Below are 14,144 nucleotides of genomic sequence, written 5' to 3'. Positions count from 1 at the left end.
CGATTCTCAGCTCCGCCGCGTAAAAAACGTGTTTGGGATATTCACCCATTTGGTTTTTGAATATAATTTGTAGTTTAAGCCAAACGCTGTTGGTGAGTTTGTTTCTTACATGGTTTTATTAATATTTCATGTAGGTACCAAATATTTGGCATGACTTTATTTTTCAATATTTAATAAACCGGATCTATGCAGTTATAGTTGTTGCAATTCACGAAAGCGAGTGAGCTTGCATGTGTGGTGGCTCGCTATCGCTACTGTTAGTTTTTCAAAGATTTTTATAGACATTATAATATGTTATATGCATGTACACGTACACACACAAGTAAAACTCACTCGCCTTCGTGAGTTGCAAGAACTATAACTACACGAGCATCACTTTAGAATACTTTACCTAGAGATAGCCTATCTATTATTGAATTTACAATGTTATTCCGTCTATATCAGTGTATTTTACAATTATGTTTTAATTGACAGGTAAATTTCATCATCATGAAACTTCAATCAATTTCAGTTCTCTGCTGGATTAATTCCAGAAATTGGTAGAGCTTAGCTCTACGAGTGCCAGAGAGCCGGTTTATTTATTATTTATTAAAAAGGGGCACGAAATGAATATTTAAACATCGACGGATCGATGGTTGGGTCATAAATATTTATACATGAATAGTCTGGTAATTATTGTTGTTTGACTCTACACTTAACGACAATAATTAGTTAATTACACATTAAATCAATCATTACTGTGAAAACATGCCCATTATGGCGTACCTTAGTACTTACATGATTAACTCACATAAAGGTTTACCTCTTTCCAGTAAATTGGATCCCAATGACGTCATTAGGTGAGCAATTTGACAAGTACAAGATAAGGTATCGCGAGTGAACTATGCGTCACGATGCAGGTACGTCCCACATTCAACAAAGAGTTTGAATAACTTTACAGATTACAGAATATCCCAGGATTAGAGTTCTAGAACTCTTTGTTCGTTATCGTGGGGAATAGATAAAGATGCAACGCAATGCAACACCTGACTAGTTTTGATAACGTGCCTAATGTTGCTAATGTTAATGCAATCAGGATATCCTGTTGCATTTATCATTCGCTGTTTGAATATGATAAGGTGAATTTTTAAAAAATACTTACAAATACATATTTGCAATGGTTGTAGGCATGTAGGTTTGTAGATGATGAGATCATGAGACAGCTATCAGCTAGAGTGGTTGATAGTAAAATGTAGACGATAGTCCAAATATTAGACAAAACATCAGATATTTAAAATTTTGAACGTAAAGTTGTAAATGTTGAGTTTAGTTCAACAGCATCTTAAAGAAGCTTAAAGTTTTGTATACAATATGTAACTGGCAAATTGAATTTTATTTGTATGCAGCTACTAACTGTGAAGTAAACGATAGAAATCATAGTGTTCACACGCCTTCAGAATAGCCATTGAAATTTTATGATTAACGCAAAACAAACAAAGTTGTACTTCCATGTTTATAAAAGCTCGCAAAGCGCGCTCCTGTTCATGCCAATCTCGTGGCGGCCAACTTGTTGCCGTAACGAGCGAGTGCTCCGATCGGACCTCTCTGTCGGGGGAGGAGCGAGCGAGCGCGGGGAGCGTGCCGGCCGGTCGCTCAACTCGCTCCTCTGTCAGTCAGTCGCTCACAAGTACTCGAGAGTGGCGTGCGTTTCGTCCATATCCCCTCTCGAGCCGTTATGTGTCGTACTTCGAAACAAGTTTGACGGGAAATTCGTAAAGTTTCCCGAGCGCGCCCGGACTAACGTAGCGATGAGCGCGATAATAGCGAAACAAACAGTGACGATTTGAATAAAGTGACAGTTAAAGTGAGTTATTCGAGATGTTATCGATGGGATTATTGGCTGTGTGGTGTGCGGCGTTTTGGATGTGGTCGGGCGCCGACGGGGCGTCGCTGACGAGCCGGGTGGCGGAGGCTCCGCAGGAGTGCGAGTGGCAGCGCGTGTCGGGCGCCGCCGGGGAGCCCACGCGCGTGCAGCTGGCGTGCTCGCTGCGCACCGCGGCCGGCGCCACCGAGCTGCTGGCCGGCCTCACCAACTCGCAGGCGCAGCGCATCACCGCGCTCGACCTGCACTGCACCGACACCCTGTTCTTCGAAAGCTCCCTGGACGTCGGACGAAGAAAAGAGGAAGGAACTGAACTCTTATCACGCTTCCACAATCTGAAAGAACTCAGAATAGAGTCCTGCAAGATCCGATATGTACCCTCCGCGGTGCTGTCGCCGCTCAGTGGCCTCCGAAGCCTCAGCATCCGGACTCACAACACTGACTGGTCTGCGATGTCTATGGAATTCCATCGGGACACGTTCAGAGGCCTCACTGACTTGAGAAGTTTGGATTTGGGTGACAACAACATCTGGGTCTTGCCATCTGAAATATTCTGCCCTCTCTACAACTTGAAGGAATTGAATGTTACTCAAAACCGATTGCAAGACATTTCAAACCTTGGATTTTCCGACTGGGGCAATGGTCCAACTGCACCCGGCAAATCGTGCAACACCGTGCTAGAGACGCTGGATATGTCGCATAATGAAATCAGTGGCTTACCAGATAACGGTTTGTCAAGCTTGCGCGCGCTACAGAAACTGTTTTTGCAAAACAACAGGATATCGAATGTGGCGGATAGAGCTTTTGTGGGACTGAATGACTTGCAAATACTGAATTTGTCTACCAATGCACTGACTGCACTCCCACCTGAAATGTTTCAGTCATCGAGGGATATCAAACAGATATACTTGAACAATAATTCGTTAAGTGTTCTCGCGCCTGGACTTCTCGAAGGATTAGATCAGTTGCAAATATTGGATTTGTCTGTGAATGAGTTGACTAGTGAGTGGATAAACAGAGATACGTTTTCGGGACTAGTTCGCTTAATAGTTTTAAACTTATCGCATAACAGAATTACAAAAATAGACGCGTTACTATTTCAAGACCTGAATAACTTACAATTCCTAAGTTTGGAGTTTAATAATGTAGCGCGCATTGCAGACGGAGCTTTTTCCAATTTGAAAAATCTTCACTCTCTCTCCTTGGCTCACAACAACATAATTGAAGTAGACAGCAGTCACTTTTCAAACTTATACGTATTGAATCAATTATTCCTCGATGGAAACAGAATTACAAAAGTTGACCTGCGCTCTTTTGAAAACATCACCAAACTTCACGATTTGGGCCTTAGTGGAAACCAGTTATCCGAAGTACCGGAAGCCATAAAGACGTTGAGATTCTTAACTTCTCTCGACTTAGGCATGAATAGAATAACTAAAGTGACAATTTCACATTTCGAAGGATTAGATGACTTGTACGGCTTGAGACTGGTGGGAAACAAAATCGAGAAGATATCTAAGGATACTTTTGCTGCTTTACCATCTCTACAAATACTGAATTTGGCTTCAAACAACATAGATCAAATAGATGATGGCGCTTTTGCAGCGAACCAACAACTAAAAGCGATTGGCTTGGATGGCAACAAACTTGTCGACTTAAAAGGCATATTTACAAACACTCAACCTCTTGTTTGGTTAAACGTTTCCAACAATGAACTGTTATGGTTTGATTATAGCCACATACCATCCAACTTAGAATGGCTTGACATGCACGAAAACAAAATAGAAAAGCTGGAAGACACATACGGCGTGAAAGAATCGTGTAATATCAAAATGCTAGATGTTAGTTACAACAAAATCAGAAGCATTGATGAATTTTCATTCCCAAGTAGCATTGAAACAGCTGTATTGAATAACAATTACATTGAAAAAATAAGTCCCGGAACATTTCTACAAAAGTACAACCTTAACAAAATTATGCTTTACTCCAATAAGATAAAGACATTAGAGGCGGCGGCTTTCGCGATATCAGCTGTTCCGGAGGAGAAAGATTTACCCGAGTTCTATGTAAGCGAGAATCCATTTGCGTGCGACTGTACAATGGAATGGCTGCAGAGAATTAACCAATTAAGTGACCCCAGGCAGCGCCCGCGAGTAATGGATTTAGAAAGTGTAAGATGCTCTTTAACCCATTCACGAACCAAATCGGATGTGCTCTTACTCGAAGTCAAATCATCAGAATTTTTATGCGAGTACGATTCACATTGTTTCACCCTTTGCCATTGTTGTGACTTTGATGCCTGTGACTGCAAGATGACTTGTCCAGATAGATGCTCGTGTTATCACGATCTCACCTGGAACTCCAACGTGGTCGATTGTTCCGAAGCCGGCTACGATCACGTGCCGGACCGAATACCGATGGACGCGACCGAAATATACTTGGATGGTAACGATCTAAAAGAATTGGGAAATCACGTTTTCATCGGCAAAAAGAGATTACAAGTTCTATATCTCAATAACAGCAACATAAACACAATACAAAATAGAACATTTAACGGGATCGATTCATTACGTGTGCTTCATTTGGAAAACAATAACTTGGAGGTGTTAAGAAACACGCAGTTCACAAGATTGCAAAACTTGAATGAACTATACCTACGCAATAACAAAATAAAGGTTATAGAGAATGATACATTTAATTACCTGCCCTCTCTGGAATACTTGGACCTTGACAACAACGGTTATGTTGATTACATGCCATGGAGAGTCATTACCGACAACAATCCTCGCACGCGTGTGTCTGTAGATGGGAACAACTGGATATGCGATTGTAAAGACGTAGCTCAGCTGAATCAATGGTTAATAAAAAAATCAAAAGATACCGAGACCATGATGTGCTACTTTGCTCACGGGCAGCCAATGAATAAAACTATTGCGACTGTAGCGAAGGAATGTAAAACCGAGATTACTACCGAAGAAACCGGGACGGAGACTCTAAAGCGATTATTCATCGAATCGAATGACGGAGTCGAAAATTACATTCCATATATCGCGGCGGTATTGATAATAGTAATTATACTTTTATTAATGTGCGCACTTCTTTTTATGTTCCGAGAAGATTTCAAATTGTGGATGCATTCGAAATATGGTATTAGAGTATTCAGTTCCACGCCTAAGGACATGAATGACAATAAAAACAAGCGATTCGACGCGTTTTTTGTGTACAATCCCCGAGATGAAGACTTCGTGACTCGTGCAGTGAGCTCAGGGTTGGAGAACTCGGGACATTCATTGTGTTTACAGCACCGAGACTTGCAACTGATCGAGCGGCGATCGGGCGATAGTTTAGTGAGTGCATCGGAAAGTTCAAAAAGACTTGTGATAGTGTTATCAATAAACTTTTTACAGCAAGAGTGGTACGCGCCCGAGTCAAAGGCGGCCGTACAAAGTGCTATCAACTCAGTGAACGTTAGACATAGACGCCAGAAGATAATATTTCTCGTAACGACAGACTTGAGTGCCATAAACATAGATCCGGACTTGAAAGTGTTGCTTAAAACGTGTACAGTGATAGTGTGGGGTGAGAGGAACTGTTGGGAGAAGCTAAATTTTCGGTTACCGGATGTGGACGTGACCCTGCCGAATCGGACGCTTCATAATGCGAATAATATGAAAAGTGGTAATAGGGAAGGTTTCGGGCGTCACGGGAACTTGAGGTATACGGCGCCGCCGACGTCTCACGACCCGTGGTACAAGTACGGGATGGCTCCGCCGATCCTGATGATGTCGAGCCCGATGCATTCGACCAGCGCGAGCGCGGAGGTGTCGGCGCGCAGTACGGAGGACGAGACGTGTTCAGTGGCCAGTAGCGAGGGCCGGCCCGACGACCGGCTCCCGCATCACCATAGCTACGTCTCAATAGACAACCACCAGTGTGAGGAGCGGCCCCTAAGGCCCCCCCAACAAATCCCCATGTCAAACACTAGGCCTAGTAACATGAGAAAGACTTACTTTGTGTAATTATAAAACTAAAATGTGATGTGTTTACGTAAACTGTACTATAGGATCTAAACCTTGTATTGCATCTCTATTGTAATGAATGTAAGCTTTTATAAATTAGTTGGTGCTCTAAATGCGAAAATTTGAAAGCATAATGTTGATGAACTCTTGATTTTGATGTACTAAAAGTACTTCTTGTGTTTAGGAGATTCGCATGTGTTGATTTATTATAATATTTATTTATTGTACCTGTCTTCAGTCATCGCATTTGCCTATCACTGCGTATACTCATAAGCATTTAAGATACCCACAAACATTCCCTGATTTTGTATTTTCTATGTGCATGTGTAACTGTTACTTACTGTAAGAGGTTCCTGATAAAAAACCTGAATTATGTAATTACAGGATGAAGTAATGACTACTATGTGATAATATTAGGTACTTATGTTAAAGACTACGCTGTAAAATTAACTAGAAATTGTATATTTGTACCATAATTTGTAATATAATATCGTTGAAGAACTGAACTGTACCCTAGTCAATTGTAAATATTTAGATTGTAAGTTTTTAGGTAAAAAAATAATTTTGTGATGTAATTTTTAGCTAGAACATAAAAACGTATTTATTACGCTTCCAATCACAGAGTATGAATAAATTAATTATTTTGTCTACTATATTGGCTTTTATTAAGGATCCCTTGTAGTCTAAAATTAATAATACACACCATATTCTTTACACATTATCGAAGACTTCATTAAAAATCCATATCAACCATCTATACAGGTGATTGAATAGGGTAGAGCCAGTGTCAGAGAGTTTTTATATTGACATAATCAATTTACTGAATCGCTTTGTTCGCTCATCTACGCTCAAATGTATAAATATTTATTTTATCTAAATTGATCGACTTGGATAAGATCACGCGCGCGGCTCCGTACGATTTTAATTTAAAAGTCGTCCGCGACAGTGCGCGCGCGTCTGTTGCCCGCTGCGAAACTATAAATCATCATCCGACTATGAATATACAGCGGTTTAATTGACTTTTGATTGCGCTGCTACGTCACTTCATTGTTAGGATGTATCATGTAACTGGAGCAATCGATTATGTCGTCTCATCTAACACATAGAGGCGCAAAAGGACAGTCCAAATGATAGAGCGTACCATTTTAAATCGAATCAAGATACACTCCAGTCTCTACACTGATTAGATGATTTACACATTTACAGCATCAATTTCTAGATAAGATAGGAACAATCATAATCTTTATGCAGATTTGTTATTTTTTGTTAGGCACATCTGATGTTACTCATATCTCGTACGTGTAGTTTTTTGGATGATACATAATAATTATGCAGATTTTACTTTAGAATATTAGCTCTACCATAATCGTTACGACGAGAGTAATTAACTGAACCACTGACAATGAATATAATACATTTATTACACGGAATCAACATAACCATCTCACTAATTCATCTAAGACTAATCGTAGCCGATTACTAGCCGATCACACATAATTTGTTTTTCGAATGCATTTAATGTTAATTCAAAGGTTAATTCGTCTTGATATATTATCTCTACAACAAATCGTTGTTCATTTGTTTATAAAACGAATAATATTTTATCAATAAGCGAGTAAAACCCGAACGTCTCAATCAAATTAGTCATGTAACACTATCCGAAGGCGAGCGTCGAACGTTGTGTATCCCAAGGATCTAAATTGTGGCCATCAAGGCCCGTGTCCCCGCCACACTAGGCCATCTATTTGCGCCAACATTCCCACAACATGAACACTCATCACCTTTTTTTCGTGCAATACGATACCTCGATCGTTTATTGCCGAGACCATTCGAAACCAGTTCTAAACGTAACCGAGACATTGTGGACTAACTTCAGAAATATCCAAAGAGGTGACAATTGATTATACGCCACGCTGAGACAAAAAGCGGAATCGCTCGATTAGTTATGTCGTCGCGACGCGTAGGCCGACTGGAAACAATAGATTGGTTCTGGTTTATGATTCTATAAACGTTTATGTCCCTATAAACGGCCTTTTAGCTTTTGGTGGAGCACAGATTGCGATGTTATCACTATGAGGACAGGTTTATTATGAAAGTGTTCAACAGCATCAGCTAAAATGATACGAATAGGTTTCATTCAATTTTACATGAACGAGAATTCGAATGGAGTTCATTGATTATCCGAACAAATAAAAAAGGTAATAAACTTAAAGCTATGTCATCAGTAGATCATTAATGATGGTTGTGGAATCGTAGTCGTGATTGCCCATAGCTATTTGAAATCGTAAATGTTGGTAAGAAGGCCGGCTAATGAAATATTAAAGAAACACTGATGGTTCTGCGTAGGATGCTCTATGTCATAATAAGAAAATTCCGTTACCGCTCTATTTGTATAAACAAATATTGTATTTATATGATACTAAATTTTAAATGAATGTTATTTGTATGTGGAAGAAAGTTTTCACCGTTAAATATTTAACTAAGAAACGATTCGATCGAACGATAACGAATTCATAAATTTTAGAAAAAGCACCAAAGGTAATTTTAAAGCAATTTTATTTGGTACACAAAATTCAGGTTTTAATCAAGTTAGGATTTCATTTATCACTGTGTTAGGTAAGGCATTGCTGAAATAATAACATAGAATTAAGGAAGTTTGTTAATAACCTGACTGTGAAGCAAACTTTGTCAGATATACTTAAACAAGCAAAGGCTTAGGAATTTGCTGCTATACTCAGTAATTATGTGCCTAAACTTCCAATTTACCGATTGATTTTACTCGTAGCTTCTAGAGAAGGCTGTATAATTGGAGCTGTCGAAATGACTAACAAATAAGGCGTTTCCAAATAATAGTGAGTAAAGATTAATGTAAGCCTGAACTAGTTGGATTTAGTTAGGCTCGGGAGCTGTTCGTAATTATTGAGAATACAGCTGCTTCCTGCGGGGGCGGAGTTAGGGTTTTTTTAAACGAATGTACCGCCGTTATTGGCTGAAGGAAGGGAAGACATCAGGAATTACAAATTTAAATTCGCAGGGGAATAGAGCGTGAGGGCGCGGAATGTCTCGCATATGTTCCTTATCGTAATGAGGTCGTTAGGTTGTTTTTTATCAACTGTTTAGTTTGAAGGAAATGCCGGAATGTCGCCGTGACGAAACAAACAGTGTGTTTTTTATCAAAGTTTCGGCTTTCGTTGTTAATTTGTGACAATCATCACTAGGTATATTTTTATTATTTACAGTTAATTCTATATTTGACACTGTTGCGGAAACTTAAACTATTATTAATGTACGGACATTTGTTGCTGAAAATATGGAATTAATTTTTACTCTAATAAAGGGTATTTATAGATACTGTATATAAAGGTAGCAAAGTTCCAAACACACTCGTACCGTTAATTTCATTTGTGAAGCAACCCACAATATAACTTGGGTGGCTCGCGATCGGCCGGCTGTGATAGGCCATTTAATTATCATCGTAGATCAAAGATGATCACCAAACCCCTAATTTCTATTTTTGATAAATTCAAGGGAGAACATACAAAACATCTGTGGGCAATTAGTCATACAAATCCGGTTATTAAAGGATTATCTTTGTATTTTAAGAGGGGTTTGAAAGAATGCTACTTTGGGATAAGGGTAAGCCATGCTGAGATTTGCGCCACATTTTTGGACGTGCTAAGTGAGGCTGGCGGGAGATAAAAGCCTATGTCTGGGTAAACAAAAGTTTCTAAACAGAAGTAAGTAGTGTGACTCACTGTTTTCAGCCTGTTTTTATGCGTATAAGGGTAGGAGACGACGCAATATTCGTTAAGTATTAATAGGTTTCGATTCGGCAAAGTGGTATGTAACATTGTCGTCACAACAGACATTTATGGGTGAAGTGAGTATATTATAACGACTTTGATTTATTGTAACAACATTTAAACCATGAAAAAGTATTCAGATACCTACCTGTTCTATACAAAGTAGTCGATGTAAAAGAGTTTTTTTAATCCACTACAAGTAAGTTCTTGGCCTGCATCTCACCTGATGGAAAGTGATGATCAATTTTTATCAAGAGACTGGGAAAATATATGACTGTTACTCTTACTTGTAATTTAATATATTTTTTTCAGTATATTACAATTCGAATTGAGTAGTTAATGTAAATAAGGACGGCCTTATGCAGTCTAGTTCTTTACATCACAATTTCCTTGTGGCATTTTTTTAACTTACCATGTTTTAAATATGGCTAGTTCAAAACACAATGATGAGTAAACCTGTGTAAACTCAATCACTGCATAGCCGCTCGTATATTATAATATGTAAGTATTGTGACACACATTTTATGAGTGCGAGTGGAGTGAGACGTCACACGGCGACGCGGGTCGCGTGGGTGTTGTCTTATAATAATGCGAGCCTTAAAACTATGTCTGGTGGGGGGATGACGATAGGAAATATCGATATAAATATCCGAATTTATGACTCTTTTATAAAGCTAAAAATATAAGTAGTTCATCATCATTTTAGCCACAGGACGTTCACAGCTAAACATAGGCCTCCCTCAACGCGATTCTATATCGCCCGGTTGGTAGCGGCCTGCATCAAGTACCTATAAGTAGTTCCCTATCAACAAACATCAGGTTTATCGGACCTTCTAGTGAAATTATTTATTTTACAAGGTTTTTCCTGCGGCCTCGTCCACCTGTAATTCAGTGTGTCTTGAACACGCGCGACCTGCACTGAAACAGCCATCGTTAAAACTGTACTGAAACTTCTTTTATTTTAAACTTATAGTAATGATGAAAGTTCAATCAATACCGAAATGCAAATTATTTCAGCGGTTTAGACGTGAAAAGGTAACAAACGAACTGATAAAGTTACTTTCGGCCCTTTACAACGTTATTAGTGGATTTTTCAATTGTTTGTAATAAAATATACAAAATTCTTTATTATCTATATCGATATTTAGTCAACGTCGATGTAAATCGATCATCTCTAGTATGATATTCGCAGCCTATTCAGCGAACGTGCAAATCTGATAGAAGAATAGCGATGGGTTGCCTTAACAAAATGTAGGCGGATGATATGAATATCAAAGCCCATTTAATGTGATGCGCAAAAGTGCGTACAATCGATCGCGAAAATATCTACGAATATTTAGCCAACCTTGCACGTACCCATATTGAAAGATGTACGCATATTTTCACACCTGACTGTAATATTAATGTATTATCATATCAAAATAATAAGTCATTGTTCTAAAAGATTTTGGGTGAATAAATTATATGGTAGGTATCATATTTTTTCTAGCTTCACTTATATGCTGTTAAAAGTGACTTGACTTATGAATTAGTAAACTAAGTGGCAATTTATTTTACATTAAGTAATAAAAAAAAAAAAAAAAAAACTTTTTTAAAAACAAGCTTTTATTCAGAATTTCGAAAGCTTGTATCGCGCATGGAATTTATCTTTTTCTTTTTCTCTGTTTGCGCTACAAGCTTTCGAAATTCAGAATAAAAGCTTGTTTTTAAAAAAGTTTATTTTTATTATTATTTTATTTTACACTTTTTAGTTAAATCTTAATCTCAGGACCCTGGACATTATCTAACACTAAAGTGCTCGAAAAGACAAATCTAACGAACCCAAACTCGATGAGTTTCCGCCGTTTTGTTTAGGAGTTCCTATGGCCACCTCCCGACTCCATCATCAGACCAGCTCAATGGTACCATAACATTGCATTGTCATCGTACTTACATAAGTATACCAAATTTCAGCTCAATCGGTTGAGGACAAGTGGTCTTAAATTCAGTTACAAGATTTGTCCCACACATACTAACAAGTGAAGTCAATATAAAGCTTGTAAAAAGCTTGTAAAAATACACAAAAGTTTAAAGAAACTTTGTAAGTTTTCAACTGTTTGTTTCTAACACTCGTTGTACATAGTTAAAAATGAGTGTTACAAGACAACCATAAAAGTTATGGGAAATTCTGACATCTGGCTCTTAAAATTTAAGTGGCGATCAATAAAACGCCAAGCGCTGGCTAGAAGCTAAACCAACTTGACATATGCATGGGTTTGTTGGGGTTGCACTTGTCAAAATCGTATTGAATATGCTGATTAGCGAGCACATAGCCACAATAGTTGGTTCGTTAAAATTGAACCCGAGGAATTGCAAGGGGAGCGTGTGGTGAACGACAAAAAATAATTTGATTTATTTGATACACACACAACCTGTTATAAGTTTTTATTTTATCATAAATAATATCTTTCACTTCAGTGTCTATAACTATGAATTGAAATAGGTATCTTTGACTCGTTGTGTTTTGTATTTTAATGATTTTTAAGTAGGCTTATTAACCCACTTAGTATGAATTTTGCCTAGGCGACTGTATTTCGCAATAAATCGTAAACTGCTTTGACTTGCTATTCTAAATGGCTTCATATTTTGTTATTTAAGAGCGCATTGTATTTAAAGTTGAACTCGTTTTAAATATGAATTATGATTTGTTTTCTACTACGTGTTTAACCAAAAAATAATTTAATTAATTATACAGCTTATTATTTCTAAAGGATTTAAAGAAAATATGTTTTCAGGGTGAAAGCTAATTTAACTCAAAGAGAGCAAAAATGATTGCAATAATTTGTTTCCATTTTAATTAAAAACCAAAAAAGCTACCGTTCCATTCTTTCTCAATCTCCATCTAGTAGATTTCGTAGTTTATTTATCCCATATTGCTCTAGTGTCCCAGCCTTCCCTAGGGACTAGGGTCACCATCCGTTCGGATACAATACGGTCATGTCTGGACTGTTGGCCTTCCATACACAAAAACAATTGAAGATTTTCGATTTAGATGTGAAAACAAATAGCATCAGCTATCCAAAAAAGGATCATAACGTTTTTTAAGTCAGTGCTGTGATTCATAGCATTGGAAATGTCCGGCTATTTGTAGTTTTTAAGTTTTAATAAAGTGGCGACCACGGGCCGGGGTTCGCGGGAAGAACCTGGATGCGGGCAGCGCAGGACAGGTCGTTTGGAAATCCTTGGGGGAGGCCTTTGTCCAGCAGTGGAAGTCATTTGACTGGAGCGAGCGATGATTATGAATGGTCACCCCAGTCAGGACCCTGTCTCGCCGCTCCCCCAATGCAAGTTATTCTGCTTTTTATTTCGGTCACGGTGCTTGCATTACGTAATTAGCGGTAGCTTATTGGAAGCCAGGGACGTCCTGTCGGTTTCAAATTATGATTAACTGTATAACAATGTTTAGAATGGTAGGAAAATTAATAAGGCGCCGATAATAATAGGTATTATGGGTAGCAGATACTTAGTTATTTGAAAAGTTATGTGTTGAATGAGACTTGCGTGTGGCTTTAGAAATAACGTCTTACGTAGTTATTTGTAAAGTAGGTCCCGTATTACTTATAATTGTTCAGTTATTTCTCAGGTATTCAGGTGACGTTATCCGGTATTCAGTATGGTAAAATCTTGGTAAAGTAACGTTTTATAGTTATTAATAATTCGATTCGGACGGTAGTTTGGAATTCGAGAGTAGTCCAATGTCTTCGTTCTGTCGCGATGCTCCCTTTTAATTTAGGTTTCTATTGAGCATTTTGGTGGAATATCATTGTGAATCTGTTCAGGGAAGTTGTTAATGTGTACTCATATGTAAATTGGTGAAAAATGTGGATCAAGCAACATATACATATACAAGCTGGACCCGGAACAAGATCTACCTCGAGCAGTGGTTCACACACGAGGTAAGTACTCATAGATTTACTTCTTTTTCTTGTTTTTCCTTACTCTGCGTACATATCGTGGACATTAACAGTAGTTCTGTTTATTTAATTGGTTGAAAATCTGTAGTTTAGGAAAATTATTGAACTAGGAAGATAAGTTGATTTACTCAACGAATTGTACATCATGATATTTAACAAATTTTTAAAGCTACATTTGTTAAGTACTTACAACTTAATAAATAATTAAAATTTGTACTACCACTTATCTCCACTCGCGCTCTAATTAATTTCCATTCTGACCATAAAAAATAGCCCAATCGTGTACACTTGTTTTGTTAATAAAAAATATCAATTATTAACAAGTGGCCACAAGTGCGGCGTCCATCATTCATATACTATTGCGTTCAAATTATTAGGGTTGCGTATTGTGCTAACGGACCCCAATAAATAAAACGCACATTTGGCGTGGCAGGCGACACAAAAGATTAAAAAACAAGCGCATAAAAAACATCCGCGGTTATCTATTCGCTATCTAGTTCAAGTTACA

The 14,144-nt window shown here is 38.1% G+C and overlaps 1 protein-coding gene across 1 annotated transcript; it reads left to right on the top strand.

Annotated features, from left to right (window-relative positions):
• The first annotated feature begins 1,657 nt into the window (after nucleotides 1-1,657).
• LOC135076263 (toll-like receptor 6) lies at nucleotides 1,658-6,533 on the top strand. Its single transcript, XM_063970746.1, has one exon. The coding sequence runs from the start codon at nucleotides 1,858-1,860 to the stop codon at nucleotides 5,878-5,880; it is 4,023 nt and encodes a 1,340-aa protein (XP_063826816.1). The 5' UTR covers nucleotides 1,658-1,857; the 3' UTR covers nucleotides 5,881-6,533.
• The last annotated feature ends 7,611 nt before the right edge of the window (nucleotides 6,534-14,144 follow it).

The sequence above is a fragment of the Ostrinia nubilalis genome, chromosome 11 (genome assembly GCF_963855985.1).
Source record: "Ostrinia nubilalis chromosome 11, ilOstNubi1.1, whole genome shotgun sequence".
NCBI lineage: Eukaryota > Metazoa > Arthropoda > Insecta > Lepidoptera > Crambidae > Ostrinia > Ostrinia nubilalis.
The sequence above is the reverse complement of the archived record's forward strand: the minus strand, read 5'-3'. Positions and strand labels throughout refer to the sequence as shown.